The sequence below is a fragment of the Lissotriton helveticus genome, chromosome 4_1, assembly GCF_964261635.1.
Source record: "Lissotriton helveticus chromosome 4_1, aLisHel1.1, whole genome shotgun sequence".
NCBI classification, from domain to species: Eukaryota; Metazoa; Chordata; class Amphibia; order Caudata; family Salamandridae; genus Lissotriton; species Lissotriton helveticus.
The window spans coordinates 168,888,598-168,911,623 of record NC_136063.1 but is presented as its reverse complement, the minus strand read 5'-3'; the positions used below and the strand labels follow the sequence as shown (position 1 = coordinate 168,911,623).

Here is a 23,026-nt window from a genome sequence, read left to right as displayed (position 1 = left end):
AAAACACGAGGACTAAAACATTTCTGGATCGAAGATTGGGCTTTGTCCAAAGAGTTAAACGTGTTTACAAATATGCCCAACTCTTTAACGAAAGGGTCCCTGAAAAGGTCACCCTCCGCCGTGGGGCCAGCTTCTGAAGTAGAAAGATCTCCTAACTGCGGGTCGATCTTTATCAACAGAGACTTCCTTCTCTCCGTAGAGATCGCGCAGGTGGCGTTCCCTAAGAAAACAAACGCCCTCTACGCCCAATTAGACAACACAACCAGAGGGATTAGGGCCCCCGGCGCTTTCGCGTCTTTGGTCATGTCGAGTATTTTTGCTAAAGGGCAAGTGATGTCCAATAGTTTGTCTTCATACGATCGCCAAGAGCGATTAATGCCTTTCTTAGGGTCTCTTACAAACTTGGCCAGGAAGGTGGCCATCTTAGCATCCACTTCAGGCGTAAAGGTTACCTTCCCTTCCGAGGCAGGTCTGGGTCATTCTGCCTTTAGCAGCTTCTGACTTCCTTATCTAGGGGTTTCCACAGATGGGCCGCTATGTAAGATGCCACCATAGGGGCTGGGGTCCATTCGGCCGACCTAGGATGTAGGAGGTCCTCTGGTTCTAACAAGTCAGATGACTGTCCTTGGGGTTCAGTGGGAGCGTCTGTTTGTGGCGCAGAAGTTGAGCCTGAAGGTCTCCAGGGTTGACTAGGCTCCCCATCACCATCAGATGTCTGCGGGGACTCTGCTAAGTTCTGGGCATCCGGAGAATCCTGCGAGTCCTTAGGGATAGGCGCGGGCTGGGCTCAATTTATGCCTTTTTGAGGCATGTGAAGGCATCCATGCCCACCCTGGAAGGACCCTCCCGTTTGCGTTTAACTTTTGTAGTCTCATCAGCTAATAGCTGCCCTGGAGGTAACTGGGCTGAGGGCCCTGACAGGTCTTCCCTCTGGTTGAGGAGTCGCAGGCACTGCACCTGTAGCTGCTCAATTTTCCTCTCCAGAGGTGCAACAACATGGGACACCACTTTGAAAAGGGATGAATCCATTACTTGACAAAAATGATCATCTATGGGAAGGTAGGTTATTTCCGCTTCTTCGTAATAGTCATCATAGCCCTCCATATTGGAGTCAGAATAGTGCTCTGGGAAGGACATGGGGAAATAACCAAAAACAGGATGTTCCTGCACAATAAAAAGCAAGTATTACTGATGCACAAGGCTCGGGGCCACTTCCAATTATGTGTTTGGGGGTGATAAAGCTGCGTGGGGCAGTACCTGGGGGCTATAAAAGTTGTCCTACCCGAACCGGGTGTCTCGCTTCAGGCAGGGGCTCTGAAGTAAAGGAAACTCCGCTCATGGCTGATCAATAAACCAGAAGGCCGAGAAAAGTTGCCCATATGCGCCTTCACCAAAGCTAAGACCGGTGTGAAATGATGTGAGAGGCCATAAGGGGGTCAAGACGCACAGTGCGGGTCGGACCAGGTCGTGGCTCCCATTGCGGTCGCAAGACCACACCGCGCTTTAGAGCCAGAAATAACGAGCAGCCGCGAAGGGACGACAAGCGTTCCCATGGCCGCGCAGAAAAGAAAAAGCAATTAGCAAGAAACAGTGCCACATACAATGAATCAGCGCATAAAAAACCAATGAATCATAGCGCAATTAGGGCTATAAACAGTACATAAGAGGTACAAAGTAAGGAGTAGAAATAACACTTATCTCGTTGCTGCTGGAGCAGCGAAGAAAGAGGAAGATAGAGCGTCCTTGGGGTAAGGAATAGAGACCGGTTATTGCTGATTGGCTGTTGATCTGTAGTTCATCTCCTGGTGTATCATGGGAGTTGTAGTTTTTTCTCTCTTTGTGTTATCTTCTTTGAAATGGCTGCTGGATGAAATAAACAAAGAAAGTATGCCTAATCCTCGCCTGCGATCCTGCCATAGAATTGAAGTGTGGTGCGAGGAAAGTGGGTCAGTTTTAGATATGATGAAGAATAAACCCGAATATTTTGACAGCCTCCATTGAATGCACATTTGCATGTTTCTCAGTGAAACCTGTTTGCAGAAATCTTGAACATGGGCTCATAATATTTTTAAAAGTACAAGAAGGAATAGGAATATATCTTGAAAGAAATGCTTCAATCACATCTGTTATAGGAAGCGAAAAAAACGTGTCTTCGGCTGGTGAATAAAAACTGCAACTTCATTAGATAGAGGTTGCTTCATATGAACATTTCATATAAGAAATCTGTAAAGTTGAATCAAAAACTTTGAGGGCACAGTCATGAGCAAGTTTTATCGATAAAAATAGTAGGCATATTTGAGGCATCAGTGCAAGTTCAGAAGGTAGAACACGTATGGTTGCTTACAATACAAATTTGAGAGGCGTCAACACTAGTCTTATTTTTTCAAAAGCAATACACAGAGTTGTTATTTAAAGATCTTAATTATTCTAGGTCCCCAGATCAAAATGGCCTAGTGGCTGTGGTGCTAAGAAAAAAGAAAACAAATATCCAGGATTTTGGGCAAATACCTTTTTAGAACTGCAGATTGAGTGTCCTGCACAATGTAGAGAGTACAATATTTGCCAGTCCTTATGGGCACAGTAAACAACTGACTGTCGGAGAAATATTCTGCACTAAATAACAATATTAATACTCTAGCAACGTTGACCATAAAGGCCTTGGTCAAAAACAACAAGCCTTTGCAATGTTGCATTATCAGTTTCAGCAATTCATTTGATAACTTTTTTTATTTCAAAAGTATTTTATTGATTGTTTCCAAATAAAGCAATACATACAATACTTCAAATGAAAGGACTTAAGGAGTAGACATACGAAAATAAACGAAATAAAATAGAGACAGTAAAAAAGCAAATGCATTAAGTAATCAGATGAGTGAGGCAGTATATCACATTTTCATACACAAGTAGTGCTTGGCTTAGTGTCACTAAGTCACTGAGGAGATTAACAATATCACAAAGTGTATCTATCTAATCAGCAAGGAATAACATAGCTCAGGGACCAGAACAACTGGGGTATCGGTGTGAATCAATGATCTATAGTGTAATGCCGTTGGCCTGGTGAGGCGAACACTAGTGAAAGTATTCCGTGGGGAGGATTCGTTTATCAGGTCTGCAGTGGTTCATGGGGGTCTGTGTGAGTTAAAGTAGAGATCAAGAGTGTCCCACATGTGCCTGATAGCTCTCCAGAATTCACAGTGGAAACCCCCTATGTTGTCAGCCCCCCTTAGGTTGGTGACCCAGTTTAACCAGCATTTAAAGGATGCTTTGCGCGTGTCTTTCCAATTGTTGAGTATGATCTTAACCGCTGCTGTTAGGAGTAGGTCCAGAAGCTCCCTATCCTTTTCATTCAGTGACTCTGCTCTGAGGTAACCGAATACCAATGTCGAAAGATCCCTTGTAGGGGAAAATAAGAAGAGATTAGAAATGAACTCTAAGACCTTATCCCAAAAGTGTACCACGCATTCGCACAGAATTAGTAAGTGTCAGATCACGTATTTTATCATTACAATTCCAGCAGATGGGATCTTCATGGATATTGTGTGAGTGAAGTCGGGCTGGTGTCCAGTAGGCCTTGTGTAGTAACCAGAAATTTGTCTGGGAGAGTGCTGGGCTGATCTTATTTCTCATGACTCAGTTACAAATTTTGGACCAGTCCGTCTCTGAAAATCGGGAGGGAGGAGTGTGACTCCCAGAAGGATGTGAGCTTCTTATTGAGGGCAGACTGCTGTGGGCGTATTAACCTATAAATCAGGAGACCTGGTGACCTAAACTGTGTAATTTTGACATATTGCGGTAGAGAAGGGGGTAGGGTGGATATTTTCGCTTTAGTTAATGCAGACTTTATTTTTAGGAAGTTGTAAAATTCGATTTGATCTAGCTTGTATTTAGCCTGTATTTCCTTAAAAGTTAGTGGGTAGACTCCGCTGAAGAGTTGCTTGGGGAAATAACTACCCCTGTTAATCCAGGTTTCGTTATGTAGTGTATTCCTGTTATATAGAATTTTACGATTATCCCAAAGGGATTCAAGATTAAACCGTCTGATGCTAGTGTCTAACAGTGTATCCACCTTCAGCAGGGCAGACTGTGTTTTTGAATATGGGCTTTGAACAGGTGACCTTGGTGAGGTTTGCGGTTAGAAGGGCTGCTCGGGAAAGATTCTTAAGAAGCAATTTTTCAATGTCCAGCCATACTGGCGTGTATCCTTCTGGTGGAACAAGCCAGTATGAGCCTTGTATTGCTAAGAATGCAGTCTGGTATAGTTTAAAACCAGCTAGGTTGACACCTCCCAAGGATTTGTTTAGTCTGAGTTTTTTCATACTTATTCTTGCTTTTTTCCCTTTCCATAGAAATTTTGACAGCAGGATGTTCAACTTATGGTTGAAGTCCTCTGATAAAATAAGGGGGAGCTTAGGTATTAAATAGTTCCCTAGAGGAGAGATCATCATCTTGATGGCCTCAATCCTACTCCAACATGTTATGAATCTTGTGGACCGTATCAAGAAGAGTTTTAATTTTCTCTAGGGTGCTAGCTTCGTTATGTTGGAGCGTCTCTAATATAGTGCTGCCAAATTCAATCCCCAGATATTTAATGTAACCCGGCTGCCACGTAAGGCCGGAGTCACCCAGTATTTCCCGTGTGCAATGAATTTTCAGGGGCTTGACCTAGGTCTTATCACGGTTTAATTTATACCCGGAATGTCTAGAATATACTTCTATGGTGGTCATTAGGGCCTCGATGGATTCTTTCGGGTTCTCTGTAACAATGAGGTTATCATCCGTGTATGCGGTTAATTTCACATGAGTTTCTCCAAAGGTTACTCTGCTTATTTAATTGTTGCGTTTGATATCCTGAATTAGTGGTTCCAGGGCCAGGGAAACAGAGCAGAGCCTTGTTCTAGGTGGAATGACTCCGAGAGCGTTCCATTAATTGCTATTCAGGCAGTAGGGTCTGAATACAGTGCCATAACCATGTTGGTATATGAGTCTCCCAGAATAAAGGATAACATGCAGTGTTTCAGGAATGACCATGATACTCTGTCAAACGCTTTTTCTGCGTCAAGGGTAATGGCGATAGAGGGGGCAGAAGTAATTTTAGCTTTCTCCAGAATATGACATAATAATCTAGTGTTCATTTGACATACGATACTTGAGGAATCCTACATGCGAGTTACTGATTAATTTTGGATGGATCGCATTTAGTCTATTGGCTAGGATTTTTGCATAAATCTTACAGTACACGTTAATCAGTGAGATTGGTCTGTAGTTTTTTGTTAAGAGAAGGTCTTTCCCTTCCTTCGGTATGACAATGATACTGGCTTCCCTAATCGATTTAGAGATACAGCCTTCTTTAGCTATGGAGTTAAATAGTTTTAATAAGGTAGGTTGTAGCGACCTATCAAACTCCTTGTAGAAGGAGGCTGAGACCCAGAGCTTTATTGTTCTTAAGTGATTTGATAGAGATCGAAAGTTTTTTTTCTGAGACGGGATTCCCTAGCGCTGGTCTGTCTACCTCTGATAGTTTTGGTAGGCTTAGTGAATCTAAATATTTGGCGCAGTCTCCTGAGTCTATTGTTTGTTTGTTTTTGTATAGATCCTCGTAAAAGGAGTGAAAGGTTCTTAGTATTTCTTTTGGTTTGGTTTGGATGTCATTGTTGGAGTCTTTAATCGAAAAGATAGTAAACTGTCTCTGTTTATGTTTGAGACAAGAGGCCAGTAATTTGCCTGCTTTGATCCCTTCACAGAGCTTGAGTGCCTTGAATTTGTTAATCCACACTCCAGCACGTTTGCTCACAATTTTATTATATTCGTAAATCCTCCTAACCAGCCGATCAAGGACGTTTGGTATCAATCTCCTCGGTATGTTTTATTACGAGTGATTTGATCTCTCTCAATAGTGATTCTAGTTCTAGATGTAGTTTTTTATTGATCTGTGCTTTAATGCCAATAATGAGCCCTCTAATGGTCGCATTAAGCGCATCCCACAGAGTGGAAGTGCTTACATCTGGGAGGTCGTTTACTGCAATGTATTCCTTAATTGCGGTTTCGATTTGCAATTTGTTTACTGGGTCAGAGAGTACCTCATCGTTAAAGAGCCACCTTTTCGGGGGTAGGATGGGATGGGTACCTGCGAGTTTGGAGCTGATGCAGGAGTGATCAGAGTCTAGTTTGGGGGCTATATATGTTTGATCTGGAGGTGGAGAAGTGCGGCTCACTGGTTAGAGGAGGCAGACCTGGAAGCAGAGGTCAGCCCGGGACCAGGGTTCAATTCCCGGCTCGGTGGGGTCTTGAGTCCTAAAATGTCCATGGACTCGACAATTCTCGCTCCGGTGCCTACTCGATTCATGGGTTCACACTCTGCGACTCTGGGCAATAGCTTGCTTAATCTCCACAACGGCCCCTCGCGGCGGGATGCCTGGCTTTCACCTTGCGGATACCCTGCCGGGGTTATCTCACAGGGGAATACCAGGATGGGTTCCCTAAGCAAGCGCTTAGAAACCGCTTGGTGATTTGCGCTATATAAATTCCTGTACATTTACATTTACATCTATGAGGTGGGTGAAAGTACTTGAGATTAGGATGTAGTCTATTCTAGTGTAGGAGTTGTGTGGGGCTGAGTAAAATGTATAGTCTCCAGTATCTATATTTTAGGTTAAACTTGGAACAGATTCTGTGAAGGACCTTGTGTGAGCGTGTGAGGTTGGTATTTGCTTTTCGATTGGCGGTCTATAAGAGGATCCAACGGCAAGTTAAAGTCACCGCCTACTATGATAAGATCATCTTGAGGAAGCTCTCGATTGAATTTGAGACCTTTTCCCAGAAATTTGGCTCATCGGAATTAGGGTCATAGATGTTGATCACATGGATGGGGTTGACTCCTCTCTGTAGATGTGTAACTAATCGTCTCCCATCTTCATCGTGTGTGTGAGAGATAGTGGTGATATTGGATTTTTTGGCAATAAGGGTAATGACACCTTTTTTCTTATGGTCTACCGGTGAGCATTAAATATGAGATATCCAGTTGTGTTTGATAAAGCCTACATCCTCCTCTGATAATTTAGTTTCTTGGAGAAAAATGATGTCTCTCTTAGTTGTGGCTAAGTACTCGAAGATTTTCCTGCGCTTCACCGGGTGATTGAGTCCTTTAACATTTAGAGATACAATGTTAAAGTCCTCTGCTATGGTTTTATTCTGAGCCATCTTTGGGGTCATAGGTCTCTATGTAAATGGTTTACCTTAAGGGAAAGGTTTGCGTGAAAGTTGGTGAACCCGGTATGTGCATGGTGGCTGTATCGTATAATTAAGGTCGAGGTGAGCATCATTTGGAAAACACTTTTCACGATGGTGTCAGAGTGTGATCTGTCCCTGAGCAAATATTCAGCATAGTGCATACCTGATACTTCAACATAATTTAAGTAACAAAATGGACATACATAGAGGAAAAACAAAGAGGAAACAGCCATACGTACATTTACCCCTTGTCCACCCCCCCTTCCCTTCCCCTCCCTCCCCTCCCTGAGAGAATCAAAGGCAAGAGCTGCGACAGGCAGATCTGTCTATTGGCAACTTGGAGAGTATTAATTGAACATCGTCTCATCAGGAGAAACATTTGTGAAATAACTATGAGAGTTATATATAGCAAGGAAGGATTAGTTACTTACCTGTAATCCTAGTTCTCTTCCAGGGGTATCCTCATCAAAGTCATTAGCATTAGAATATTCCCGCCCATGCGCGGGACCCCAGAAACAATATATTATATGTGCCCCACATATATATAGACATATATATAGACATATATATATATATAAAAATAAGCAATTGCAGCCAAATAAAACAATAGAGCTGGAATATGCCGAGAAGAATTTCCACCATACAGTGTATTTTGCATTAGAAACATGAGAAACAACACCAATGTTTGTTTATAAACTGTTTTAATGCTTAGAAAACAGTAGAAATTCTCATAACACACTGCAAGCATATACAGCTCCCAGGCTGCATTGCAAATCCCCAGTCTAAAAAGACTGAAAAGCTAACCTGTAGCTGAATGTACTAAAACTGACGCCGTGCCTTTAAGGCACCTCTGCCCCTAGCTTCCCATCATGCCTCAGGGGTTACAGTTAGGTCAGTTGTTCTTTTCGGAGACTGAAAACCAAACCATGGTAATAACAGGTTAAAAAACATCTCCTATGTAATAAACAAAGTCCTTTGCCCGGGAGGCGGGAGGGTTGCTTATGACTTTGATGAGGATACCCCTGGAAGAGAACTAGGATTACAGGTAAGTAACTAATCCTTCTCTTCCAGGGGATCCTCATCAATAGTCATAAGCATTAGAATAGAGTAGCGAGCCTCACCTCATCCCTGCGGGCAAAGGAATCAACAGATAACATTCATATCCGTAGGCCCAAAAATAGGCCTTATTCTACCCAAATAGGTTTCTCAAGGAGGCTTGCCCTACTTGAGAATCCGCTCTGGAATCAGACTCTAGGCAATAATGCCTTGTAAAGGTATGGACTGATTTCCATGTCGCAGCCTTGCATATTTCTGACATAGGAATGTCATGCAAAAAAGCTATTGTGGCTGCTTTCCCTCTAGTGGAATGAGCTTTGGGTGATTGCAACAAAGGTTTGCCCGCCAGCTGGTATGCTAGTTTGATACAAGAGACAATCCATCTGGAAATGGATCTTTTGGCTGCTGCAAACCCGGTCCTCATAGCACCATAATTGACAAAGAGTTGGTCTGTCTTTCTGGTGTCCTTCGTTCTTTCTAGGTAAAACTTTAGCACCCGTTTAAGATCTAACGAGTGCAACGACCTCTCAGCTGGGGTCGATGGGTTAGGAAAGAACGAAGGAAGGGTAATCGTTTGATTTATATGAAAATCCGATACCACCTTTGGAAGAAAAGATGGGTGAGCCCTCATTACTACTCTGTTGTGGTGAAACACAGTGTAAGGTTCCTTGGTGCAGAGTGCTTGTATCTCGCTAACCCTGCGCGCAGAGGTTATTGCCACCAAGAAGGCCGCCTTCCAAGTGAGATGCTGCAAGGAGGCCTTGTGTATAGGCTCAAACGGTGTAGACATCAGTCTGGAGAGAACCAGGTTCAACTCCCAGGGAGGAGAAGGATTTCTCACAGGGGGATAGACCTTCTTTAATCCCTGAAGGAAATCTTTCACCACTGGGACTTGAAAAAACGATGTTTGTGTAGGTGATTTTCTGTACGCTACTATGGCGGATAGATGAACCCTAATAGAAGCGTATTTCAACCCTGATGTCGCTAAGTATAGGAGGTATGGAAGGACTACCTCTTCTTGTCCTTTGGTGGGATCAAAGCCATGGTCCTTACACCAAATGAAAAATCTTTTCCACTTGAACGCATAAGACGCCCTTGTGGAAGGTCTCTTTGCCTCTCTTAAAATATTCATACATTCCGGAGGCAGATTTAAGTGTCCATACTGCAAGACCTCAGGAGCCATGCAGTCAGGTTCAGCGACGGGAGGTTGGGATGCAGGATCCTCCCGTTCATCTTGCTCAGCAGGTCTGGCCTGCACGGCAGACGTCTGTGTGGACACAGCGACAGAATTAACAGGTCTGGATACCACCATTGTCGCGGCCAATCCGGAGCAATTAGGATCATGTCCATGCTCGATCTGATGAGCTTGGCCACCACCTTCGGAATCAGTGCCAGAGGGGGAAAGGCATAAGCGAACATTCCTGTCCACTCCAGCAGGACAGCGTTCCCTTGCGTCCCTGGCCGGTGGAACCTGGACGCGAAGGCGTGGCATTTGGAGTTTTCGTCGTCCGCAAATAAGTCTATGTCTGGACGACCCCAGCAACGGAAGAGTTCTTCGACTACTTCGTCGTTTAGCACCCAGTCTGGCTGATCTTCGAAGTGCCTGCTGAGTGCGTCCGCTTTTGTGTTTAGCTCGCCTGGAAGGTGTACTGCCACCACCGACAGTCCCCGAGCCAGAAGCCAGTGCCAGATTGTCTGGGCCTCCAGAGACAGAGGGCGAGATCGAGTTCCTCCCTGCTTGTTCAGATAGAACATAGTTGTAGTGTTGTCCGTCTGAACCAGGATTTTGTCCGTTCTTATTGCTGGAAAGAACGCTTTGAGCGCCAGATGAACTGCTCGAAGCTCCAGCATGTTGATGTGGTATGTCTGAAGGTTGGTCGACCAGCGACCCTGAATCTGAAGATGACCCATGTGAGCACCCCAGCCTTCTAGAGATGCGTCCGTTACCACAGACAGCGAAGGAAGAGGTTGCTGAAAAGGGACTCCCTGCAGGACATTCCGAGGGCGAGTCCACCACTGTATTGAGGTCAGTGCTGCTTGAGACAGGATGATTCGATCCTCCCAATCTCCAGTCGCTTGGTCCCACTGATCCTCCACAGACTCTTGTAGAGGCCGCATCCTCAACCTGGCGTTCGGTATTAGGAAGATGCAGGACGCCATGGAGCCCAATAGAGACGCTACTTCTCGCACCTTTGGACGAGGAAACTGAAGTAACTTTTTGTATTTTTGCCCCATGGAAGACAGTCTCTCCTGCGAAGGAAACGCTCTTCCTAACTTTGTGACTAGAACTGCTCCCAGATAGTGGATAGTTTGCGTGGGCTGCAGGACCGATTTTTCTGTGTTCACGTGGAGGCCGAGCCTGTGTAGTTGTTGGAGACACAGGTGACAGTCTTTGGTGGCTTGACGAGGGGACGGACTCTTCAGGAGCCAGTCGTCTAGATATGGGTACACAAAGAGACCTTTTTTGTGTAGACACGCCGCTACCACTGCCATGCACTTGGTGAAGACCCTTGGTGCGGATTTGAGTCCGAAAGGAAGCACTTTGAACTGGTAATGCTTGGTCCCTACCAGGAACCTCAAGTACTTTCGATGACCTGGTGTAATAGGAATGTGGAAGTACGCGTCTTGAAAATCCACCGAACACATCCAATCTCCGATTTGTAGATGAGGACATATTTGGTGGAGTGCCAACATGCGAAACTTCTCTTTGACCACCACTTTGTTGAGGAGTCGAAGATCCAAAATCGGTCTGAATTTGCCTTTATGATCTTTTTTGGGGACAAGGAAATATCTTGAGTACACTCCTTTCCCCCTTTGGGATAGGGGTACCTCTTCGATTGCGTTTTTCTTTAAGAGGACGCTCACTTCCCTTTTGAGGAGCTCTAGTTCGTACAAGCGAGACTTTTTTGGAGGAATCGGATGTGGTTTCTTCCGGAAACGTAGCGCATATCCATTGCGCAGTATATTCAGCACCCACCGATCTTTTGTGATGCTGACCCACTCTGCCAGGTGTTGTGCAGCACTTCCTCCCACTGGAGTGGGTAACGGCGCCAGAGGAAGCCACTGCTCAGGCCTTGCCTCCTCTAGGCGTGGTAGAGGACTGATGATGTCCGCCTCTGCCTCTGCTCGACCTTCCTCCTCTGTATTGCGGCTTTCCTTGTGGCTTGTTTTGAGACCATTGAGGGGTTTGAACCCTCTGTTGGCCTCCCCGGTTCTTGTTGGTCTTGAAGCGTCGTTTGAACGGCCCTTTCTGTTTTTCCAGACCAACTGCCTTCACTGTGTCTAACTCAGTCTTCATACGGGTCATTTCCTGATCGGCATGCTCCCCGAAGAGTGAAGATCCGGAAAAAGGTAGATTGAGGATGCGCTGCTGGGCATCTGGTTTGAGTCCAGTTAAACGTAGCCAAGAGGATCTCCTCGCACATATCCCATGTGAGTAGGCATGTCCTGCTAGAAGGGCGTTATCTGCTGATGAACTAATCATTTGGTTTGCCACCAAACAGCCCTCCGTCACTGTCTCCTCAAAGTCCTTCTGGTCCTCCTTGGGCAATTTCCCTTTTAATCGTTCCATGGAGTCCCATAGGGCTCTATCGTACCTTCCCAGAAGGGCTGATGCACTAGAGACTTTCAGGGATGAAGCTGCTGTGCTGCATACCTTGCGTCCCCAAGAATCTTGCGTCTTGCTTTCTTTGTCAGGAGGAACTGACGAAGAAGGAGCGACTGTGTGATTCTTCTTAGCTGAGGCTACTATAACTGAGTCCGCCGCAGGCTCTCCTTTAACAAAGATCGGATCTGAGTCGGCCGGCCTATATTTCTTCTGGATACGTGCCGGTACTGCCCTGATCGTTGCTGGCGTGAGGAAAACCTCTTTGATTGGGTCCATTATCCCTGGAACCAATGGGAGCAAAGGCCGTGTATATGATTTGTGATGAAGGGTCTCAAAAATCACAGTAGTGGACACCTCTGGAGTAGCCATCTCTATATTAAGTTTGTGAGCACCCCTTTGCAAGACGTCCAGATACGTGTTGACGTCGTCAAGCGGGGAAGCTCTTGAGCGAGGGCTGTCTGCCAGCGTTGGAGAGTAATCCCCTTTAGAAGATCTAGATGAAGATGAAGAGGAGGATGATGGAGTTCTTCTTCTCCTATGGTGAGAATTCTCCTTCCTCACTGGTGATCTCCTAGGTCGTTCCTCCCTTCGAGGAGAACGTGATTCCCTCTGATGCACTGGAGATCTCGATCTCTCAGTCCGTACCTCCTTTCTCGGTGTTCGAGATCTGGGTTGTTCCCTTGATCGGGAGACCCTGGGGGTATGCGACCTGTCCGCTCTTCTCTCTCGTGAGCGTGATCGGTGAATGGTAGGACTCTGTCCATCTGCCTCTTCTGCCAGCTGCTGAAGAGGGGAACTGTGGACTGGACTCAAGTACCTTTGTAGTCTCTCCGATGCTCCAGAATCCTTCCATTTACTCAACGGACCATACCATCTTGGCGAGAGTCTTGCCTGTGTGATGTACCGCCGCTGGGGACTCTTTTGCACAGGACTCCTACTCCTAGAAGAGGACCTCGATGAACCAGAGGCACTTAAGGAGGAATGGAGCGAAGCAGATTGTGTCACTAGGACTGTTGAAGGCACTGAAGGAGATCTCCGTCTCACAGGTGTTGGAGGACGTCTCAAAAGCCTTTCCCTCGACGTCGAACGCCTCTGCGGAGTCGACGGAGTGATAACCTTCGACGTTGAATGCTTCGACGTTGACCTGTGGTCCCTTGACGTCGATCGGCGATGATGAGCCAACGACGGAGTCTTCTCCCTTGACGTCGAACGGCGTCGTTCTGCCTTCGACGGAGGTCTCGACGTCGAACGGCGTTGCCCTGCCGTCGACGGAGGTCTCGACGTCGAACGGCGTTGCCCTGCCGTCGACGGAGGTCTCGACGTCGACCGACCTTGGTCTGTCGGCGACGGAGAAGTCAATCGACGTTGTCCTGTCGTCGACGATGCCCTCGACGTTAACCTGACACGCGACGTCGAGCGCCGACGTGCCGTCGATGACGATCCCTTCCTCGACGGCGAGCGTCCGAGGGGGCTCCTACTCCTCGACGCCGAGCGCCTCCGTGGAGACGTCGGCGGAGGTGTCGCACTCTTAGAAGCCTGTCGACGTTGAGACGACGGCGGGTGTGATCTGTGCCTCGACGCCGATCGTCGCCTGGTTGACGACGGCGGAGGTGATTTAAATCTTGACGTCGATCTTCTCGTCGACGGCGATCTCGTGGCTTCTCTCGACGCCGATCGTCGCCTAGTTGACGACGGCGGAGCTTTCTTCGTCGTCGGTGAACTTTTCGACGACGACTCCCTCATCGACGCCGGTCCCGACGTCGACGGAGCTTTTTCTCTCGAACTGTCTATCAGATGCCGTTTTTTCAGCGCTGAGCCCGGTGCTGAGGTTGATGGACGCTCTGACTTGCCTTTGGAGGGAGTTCTGGGTCTCTTTGAACTCTTCCTCTCTGTAGATCTTCCTCTCATGGATCTCTGGGCCGGACCAAAGAGCCTGTTCCTCTCTCTGTCTTTAAGAGTCCTGTCAGACAGATTTTTACAATGTGAACAGTCTTTAGGATCATGATCCTCTGGCAAACATAAAATACAGACCTCATGAGAGTCTGTTCTTGCCTTCTTGTGGCCACAAGAAGGGCAATCATCAAATAATGAGGGCATCCTGACAGGAAAACCTCACAAAAAATCGACTGCTAAGCAGCTATTTACTTGACCCTGATGTTGAAAGTCAAAGTAAATCAAAAAATTGTTCTATAGAAGATTTTCTGACTGAAAAAGGCAGAAAAGTGTGGAGCTGTGTATCCAGGGTCCTTCCTGAAGGAGCCGGAAAGAACAACTGACCTAACTGTAACCCCTGAGGCATGATGGGAAGCTAGGGGCAGAGGTGCCTTAAAGGCACGGCGTCAGTTTTAGTACATTCAGCTACAGGTTAGCTTTTCAGTCTTTTTAGACTGGGGATTTGCAATGCAGCCTGGGAGCTGTATATGCTTGCAGTGTGTTATGAGAATTTCTACTGTTTTCTAAGCATTAGAACAGTTTCTAAACAAACATTGGTGTTGTTTCTCATGTTTCTAATGCAAAATACACTGTATGGTGGAAATTCTTCACGGCATATTCCAGCTCTATTGTTTTATTTGGCTGCAATTGCTTATTTTTATATATATATATATATATATATTTATATATATATGTCTATATATATGTGGGGCACATATAATATATTGTTTCCGGGGTCCCGCGCATGGGCGGGAATATTCTAATGCTTATGACTATTGATGAGGATCCCCTGGAAGAGAACCTGCGACTACTACTGTAGGCAGGTTGGTCATTGTGTAGCACATGGTTGATTTTAGATGCTAGCAGTCGGTTGTCAAGATCTATGTCAGGTTAACGCATTAACGTATAATAACTTGGTAACTGATAGAACCGCTGTACCTCTTGAGAACGTTGAGGCACCTTACTTAGAATGCTTATCAAGATCATAGGGTTAACAGAGCTGAGAGCAATAGAAGAAATTACCATGAAATGGGTCGGTCTCCATTATAACATTTACATTCCTGAAGGATATAGAGCCTTATTTTAACAGCTGAGTTCGCTTAGTTGCGTAACGGCGCCTATTGAAAACCTCTAAAGTTAGACATTTATGGCAGTGTTGTTACATGGGTGGAAGAAGGATGAGTCATAGAACTCAATTCAAAGGATACTAAGTTTTTCGTTTGTTGGAGGGTCCCACAGAAAGGTCCATCCTCTGGGTAGGAGTCTCCTCCAGGTGTCGTGCCAGATAATGGGGGTCTGTAAAGATACATGGTTTGCCATTTTCCACAATTCTAAACTTCGAAGGGCCTAAAATGAAAATTCAATGTTTTTTCCCCCTAGGCCTGTCACGCAGTTGAAGGAAGCCTTTCCTTGTATCGACTGTGTCCTTAGAGTAGTCTTGTGTAAAGTTTATCCGCTGGCCTTCCCAGGTTACTTGGAGGTTTTTCCTGGCCAAGCTTAGGATGGCTTCCGTATGCTGGTATCGAAGTGGTTTGCATATCATGGGGCGAGTTCCTTTTCTGTTTGAAGGGTTAAACAATGGTATTTTGTGAGCTTCATCTAATTCCAACCAATGGTGGAAATTTATCCCAGTTATCATGGGTATCCAAGACTCCAGGAAGGCTACTCATGATCCCGCATCCGCCTCTGAGCCTTCAGGGATACCAAAAATGCGTATATTTCTTTGTATGTTTCGGTCTTCCAGTTCTGCGTTTTGTTTCTTGAGTTCACTAGTGACATTACGGAGGTGTTTAATTTCTTGTTCCTTACATCATTACGGGAAGAAGCCAGGTCACTGTTTCGTTGTTCACCCGTTTTAACTCCTGAATATCGCCTGAATCGCTCCTCCGTTCTGCAGAGCGACTGGTCTAGGCAGCCATTACCGCTGCCGTCCAAGCCACGCCCCCATTTGATAACTCTTATCACCTAAAACTTTGGATGAAGTTAAATCATTTTGGAATCATTCAGGGCTAACACATTATCACTTGAGGGCTTGAATAGCAACACTTAGATCAAGGTGCAACTTAGGTCATTATGGTATATATAAACGAAAATACAAGGACCAATAATGGTCTAGGACGGACTGCATCTTGGCCCACTGATAGATATATAACTGCCCTCTTTAATTACTTTAGGCAAAGTAAGCTGCTTTCTGATGAAACTCGAGTTTTAGTATCCATGTTGATGATTTAGGACTTGATCTATCAAAGAATGTTAACCATTATTTTCTGTGTCATCACACACTGACAGGCATGCACACATTACTGCTATAACAAAGAAAACTGTATGGATTTAAACTTGAAAAACACAACAGTCAAAACTTTTGGAAGAGAAGATAAGCATTTTTTGCAATGTATCGTTGGAGGTGATGTTTTGAAGGATGTTGGCAATATGATCATTTAGATAACTGTATATACTGACACACGAATACAGAAGTGACTCACACCAATACTTCAATTTAACCTACATCCCCCTTAGCCTGGCAATCTACAACTGTATCTCTTTAAATGTGTTTAATGGTGTTAATCTGGCACCTACATATGTGCATACTCCTTTTATTTCCAACTTCTTTATAAAAAATGTTTAACTACTAAACCTGTACTATAAGGCGCTCTCACTCTTAGTGGGTACATCAGTGTGTAGTACATAAGTACCAGCTACTCTCATATACTAGACACTGTGCATCCAAAAAAAGGTAATGCAACATAATTGCATTTGGAAGCAAACAATGAAAATCAAGGTAAAGTGAAAAACAATACAATAAACCAAAAACACATGAAAACTAAATGCACCTGTCATACTACACACATTGGGGTAATTCTTGCCAAAAATCAAAACAAAAATAGGATGAAACATCTAACTAATAATTACATTTTTAAAGAAACATTTAACACTTTAATATGGGATAGGCTCATTATTTAGGGCGCCACAAAAGTGTAGCCAAGAATCTGCATGGTATACATGCCTACCTGTTTCTCTTCCTTGGGCAGGGCTTTCCTGGCCTCATTTTTTTCAAAGAAGTATTTATGAATCTGGGTGAAATTGCACTTGTCCAGATCAGTGATTACTTTCTTCTCTTCCTCTGTCATAATCTAAAAGTAAATGGAATTTACAAAACACTTTAAAACATTCAATAGAGAATGTTAGTCTTGTGGTTATGCAGTGTATCAGTTCTAGAAATTGACTTTTTTCATTTTATCAGAGGAATCTAAACATTTAACTACAGTTCACAGTAGCAATGCTGCATACAGTTTATACTTTGACATACACCAGTTTATATGTGTTACCTCTCATTCATTCACAATTTAAGTGAAACAATTGTGAATAAATTGTCAAATAGTATGGGTCAGTTTTAATCTCTTACAGGAGATAAACTGACATTTATAACAAAGGATCACAACACAACAACTTCTATGGCTGAACATTACTAGACGTGGCCATAATTACTGTCTTTGATGTTAAAGTTGTTTTTTTTAGGCTAAACCTCTGCATTCCAACAAAAAGTTTGCATGAAGTTCTCTATAACATGAGATTACTGGCGCGGTGGTGAGTCCGGTACCCTTTCTGTGCCTTCTCGGATTCGTCAAGCCTTGCCCCGATGCCTCACGCCATCTTGTTTCAATGCTGTTGGTCCTTGCCAGAAGACGGGTGGCCATGTGCTGGGGCCGCCGTACTGCTCCAAGGGTCGAGAGCTGGTTGGAGGATGCCTCTCGTTGTCACACTCTCCTGTCTGAATTTTGGGACTTAATTCCTGCAAGGTCTCGCCCTGTCGACATCTGGGGTCCCTTAGTTTCTTATCTGCTTTCCCGCCCCCGTTCCAGTGGCGCTGCCTCACCCGCGCTCCCCGCCGGCCCTGGGTCTGCGGCGGCCGCCGGTGCTGGCCAGTAGCCTGCTTCTCCCCTACCCTGCCGGGCTTTCCGTCTCCTTGGAGACCAGCTGCTCCCCCTTTTCTGTCTAGATATCTGCTTAATCACTGTTAGTTGGGAATCCCTAGGGGGTCCTGGAGTTTATGTCCACATTTGTGTCGAGGAGTTTATTTTTTTTAGGCCTTTTGGTCGATATTACTGGATTATGCACTGTCTGTTGTGTCCACTGCTGTATACACAAATGTGATTTGATACTGCAATTGTACTGTGTCTGCATCAAATTTTGATCAATAAAGGTTTTTCAAAACTCCAAAAAAAAAGTTTTCTATAACATGAAATAACTATTACTATATGAAGTGACTGATTCAAATAGCCTCAGTATCTTCAACTAAGGAAACTTAACAGTACACAGGAAAGACTAGACCCTAATTGTAACCAAAATAATTAAGGTAATGGGTAACTCAAAAGGAGCAGATCAAGGAGTTAAAGGAATGGGTATCTCCATAGTTTCCTTTGGGTTTTGTTTTATTTTTCCCATAAATGTTGACCCTGTATCTGTTTTTCTTTTTAGCCAGATTGCTTACCAATAGTTTATTTTGATTTTTTTACTCCCTCTTGTTGTGGAGAATGTAGGTTATTGGTTACAGTGTTGTTCTTTGGTTAGCTGTTCCACACTGCACTTTTACAAATGTTCACTTAAGCTTAGCTTGGTGCTAAGACCAAGTATAACATTTAATGGTATGCGGTTTCCAGGGGGCGTGGTCTCGCCAGTGGCATGGTGGCTACACCAGGAGTGAGCTCTGCCAGCCGAGCGAACTATCCATCACAATCTGAGGTGTCAAATACTTTTCCAGACGAAAATAGAGCGTGAATGCACTGCCATTATTGCCAGGTGACTATATAACCTGTTGGGCGCGGTCAAAGAGCTGCTTGAGCACAGATATTGGCGCGACCACGCTAGCCGCAGGAACAGCGGAGCTGGCTACGAGAGATAGGACAAGCCGCACCCGTCACCATCTGGTGTGCAGCCGGAGACTGCGCACCCACACGTCAAGAGAAAGTCTGTACTTCCGCACCGGTAGGGAGCTTGCCCCTACTGGGACGCCCGCACTGATGAAGGCCTGATCAACAGCCTGGGGCTGAAATCTGGGCAGAGACCAGCAGAGGACAATGAGTGGCCCCGCACAAGATAGAGTGCGGTGGATGGCAGGGTGCTGCCAACGACCGAACGCCCCGCTTACAGAACCCAGCAGTAACAACCACAGAGTAAGGAGTCACTGCAAGGGAGGGGGGTGGGGAGTGTGGCTTCCAGTCGGCGGTGGAAGAAAACACCGGATGCTGCACGCTTTCTACTTCACCTATTCCACCCACAAGGTCACCTCACTGAAGAACACTCTCCATGGAGGTGTTTGGCTGGCCCGGTCCTGCCTGTGATGCAGCTCTACACTGCGTGTCATAGATCCGCTGTGCTGGGGTCTTGAATGCTAATAAAACATTAAATGACTAGATGCACACCCTAAAGCATAAGCAAGCAAACTGTCTCATCACCCCACTAGTGTGCTTTAGAAATCAGAACGCACGCACTTCTGGGGCAACATTCACCAAGGGCATAGGGAGGAATACCAGACCTGCTTAGAGGCACCATAGCCTTCTGGGAGCGCACAAGTCGGGAGCTGACAGGAATTTACGGTGATAGAGCGGTGGCCTAGCTGTGACTGGTCACAAGACAAGTAACTCTGAAAACCAAATCCATATCCACAAGATCCACCCCAGACACTTACCACTTATCCATCCCAACAATAGCAACTAATGAGGCTACTTGAAATCCGATGGGGCAACCGTATTGCCAAGACAGCAAGCCATGATGAAGGTAACTCCATAGAAACAGGAGTTGAACATACGCAACACTAACAGGCTGCCTGTCCGCAATCCACGACATTCCCCCACGCTACCTTGCTCCCTATCCATCGTGCCAACATATCATATTTCAAAATAAGAGGGGGAAGACAGATACCAAACAATCTAAGCTCGTCTTTGAAAACCGTCAAACCAGGCGCTATGGGAAGCCACTGCAGGAGGCGGAAGAACAGGCAACACAAACTAAAAATACTGGAGTGCAAGACAAAGATATTTGTTCTCTTCTTTTAGAGGTCAAGTATAGCCTAAAAACGATCCACTCTAAAATAGATTATCTTGCTCTCCAGCTGGATCAGGTGAAGCAGAGTGTAGACTTTCATGACTCTCAAATTGCACAACTGGCATCCAGGCCTCGGATGCTGATGACGCCCTTACCGAAGACCGACAACGCTTGTTAAAAATGGATAAGGTACTGAACTCATGCACGCAAAGAACGAGGACCTAGAATCAAGTCCTTGAAAAAAATAATCTCAGTAATATTGGAATCCCTGAATCTACAGCCATCTCCAGGATGGAGGACTACCTGGAGTCTTACTCCGCGAACTGTTTGGCATAATACTGTCAGGGGTCTTCATTGTGGAGCAGGTACATCGTTTGCTGGGTCAATAATAGCCCGCTTACTGAACTATCTGGACCAGGATGCAATCCTGCAGAAAGCTAGAGAAATGGGGGAGATCAGGCATCAGTGGCGCACTCGGCAAGATGAGATTTCCTACCAGCAAAACGAATCCTTCAACATTTAAAAATACCGTACGCCCTCCTGTACTCAGCCAAACTTCACGTAGATACGTACGGCAAACCACGTTACTTAACAGATACCAAGGCTGCCATGACCCATGCGAAACAACTAAGCAGAACCGTATCGCACCCACACAACTCAACCGCATCGTCAGGAGATGGCTGCATCAGTGCTAATGACTGAAACCACATATAATGGCAAAACCCTAATACCACATTAGACTGCTCTGCCACCAAACTAATAGAACGCCGCAAAAAGCGTACTTCCATATAAGCGTCTGGACATAATGTGTTATGTTGCCCTTTGCGATCTCCAAATACATTACAATTCTCGCCCACCCTGTCCTCCAGGCAGGGGAGTATACTTGGAGTCCATGCACCCCAACGGGATAAGTCCCTTGCATGTTCACTTTGATTCAAAGTTGGGGATTCTTGGGTGGGGAGGGTAGCACATCTCAACCTGATTGGGGGTGTTCGAGTGGGTTGGGGTTGGACATGGGAGGTTTGTACTGGACACTGGGTAAGAGGTTTGTTAATTCTAGGGAATGCCATTTCATTGTTTAAGCTAACCCAGGTCTGTGGTAATTGCTACATTAAGAGGCTGCACCACTATTACAAATGGCACAATTCCCTTGCAACATCAAGAAACGATACGGTACACACACTCAACAAATAATTAATGACTAATGTAACTTTCCTAACATTGAGCGTTCGGGTTATCAATAACCATCGCAAATCCGGCCTCATGCATGTCTATCTTACAAGACATAACGTAGACATATGCTTTCTACAAGAGGCACATTTATCCACTACTGACACGGCCCGGCGCCGTGCCCGTTGGTGGGGTGACTCCTACTTATCTGCATACTCCAACTATTTTAGGGGAGGAGCCATTCTACTTAAAAAAGAGGCTTCCAGGGCGTGGCTTCGGCGGCGATGAGCTGAGACGTGCCTCTGGAGAGCTCCGGTGCCCCGCTGCCGATTTAAGCTATCTTTGGCGGAGTTTGGGGTGCCCCCTACGAGAGGTTGGGATTCCTGGACGGTGGGGGCCCCAGCGGGGAGCAGGGAACGACTGCTTGCTCTATACGGAGAGCCTTTGGCGACCCTGTGAGCGCCCGAGTCCGCCATCTTGATCTGTGTGATGGCGGCGGGCTCCCGCGCCCAAGACCTGCCCTGGTAGTGAGGGGCTTGCTGATCCTGAACTGCAGTCAGGCGGAGAGAAGCGGGCTCCGGGGTGAGACGCGGTTGAAACAAGCGCCAAGGGACCCGGAGGTACCGGGAGCGGAGAGCGGAGGGCCTGGGAGCCGGCTGCGAGGCCCGGCGCGACCCACAGGCGCCCCGACCTGTCGAGGCCTTGGGGCTTGGCGAGTGAGCGGGCCCAGCACTGTGAATCCTCCTGAAGTCGGCTTGGCAGCCCCGAGGGACGGGGGCTCCTGCCTGGACTGCTGGCGACATACCTGACAGCTGGGAGACGGAGCGCTGCCCTGTGCACCGGTGTCCCGGCGAACGGAGGCGGCTGCCGGAGCTGAAGCGCCTGAGTCGAGGAGACTGCTCTGCCCCACACCGTCCCCTTGAGCCTGGCAGGCGGATCCCGGGGGAATTGCTGAGAGATCCCTGAAGGCGGCGTTGAGACTGATAGGGGTCTGGGACGAAAGCGAGTGGAGCCCCTGTGCACGGGTGCCATTTTGGGTCTTTAGCTGGGGCGGAGGTGAGGAACCCGCCCTGCTGAGCAGCGCAGCCTTGGACACCGACTGCAGTGGGGACCCCCAGGGGCGGCAACGCTGGGGTGTCGGGGAGCGGACGCGCCTGAGCAGAGGAGCCTGCCCTGCCCGGCCCTGCAGCGCTCCATTGGGACTGAAAGGAGATACCTGAGAGAGATGGCGAGGGATCGTTAACGGCGGCATCTGGCCTGGTTGTGGTCTGGGGAGAGAACGCGCAGAGTGCTGCTGCCATTTTGCGCCCTTCGCTGGAACGGAGGCGCCGGCAGTGAGGAGTCTGCCCTATTGCGGAGTATAGCCTTGGACCCCGGCTTCAGTGGGGGGCCCCTGAGGGATACGGCGTGGAGGTGAAGTTCGGCTGCGAGGCCTGGAGACACAGGAGATCGGTGAGGAGGTGAGCGGTGAGGGGCGGCGAACTCCTACGCGCCCCCCTGGGAAGAGGCGCTCCGGGCCTTTGGCGGTGTGAGAGTTTGCAGCCGACTGTGTTATAGCTCAGCCCTGGGGACTGAGGGCCGGATACCTGCGCTCTGGCCCCCTGTGCGGTGGGGTTGGCGGCTGGGCCCTCGACGGCTGGAGGGTGAGAGAGGACTTGCTGTGCCACTGTCGCGGCCCTGGGAGTGGGCCCTAGGACGGGGCTGGAGGTGAGAGGTGGGGCGGGCCAGGCTGTTGCGGGTCCCTGGGGAGGAGGCGTGGGGCAGACCAGGGCCCTGGACGGCGGAGGTGGGGGCCTTCCTGAGCGCGGGCACAGTCTGGCAGACTTGGCAGTTTTAAGAGGCACGGTGCTCTGCTTGGTGCCTCGGGGCCTGCACCGTCTTGGGTAGCTATCTCCTGAGTCCCTAGCCCTTCGCCCCTTACCTAGTGGTTTGGACGTTGCTCTGGGCCGCCGGGCCCAAGCTGGTGGCTGCGCTGTGACTGACTCACCGGCG

At 47.1% G+C, this 23,026-nt stretch overlaps 1 protein-coding gene across 3 annotated transcripts in view; it reads right to left on the bottom strand.

Moving 5' to 3' along the window:
- Window positions 1-23,026, bottom strand: part of TOP1MT (DNA topoisomerase I mitochondrial) — a 1,348,974-nt gene that overhangs the window by 630,719 nt on the left and 695,229 nt on the right. For all 3 annotated transcript variants that reach the window (XM_078686649.1, XM_078686647.1, XM_078686648.1), the window contains one exon: window positions 16,831-16,953. In XM_078686649.1, the coding sequence (XP_078542775.1) occupies window positions 16,831-16,953 (123 nt within the window). The remainder of the gene's footprint in view (window positions 1-16,830; window positions 16,954-23,026) is intronic.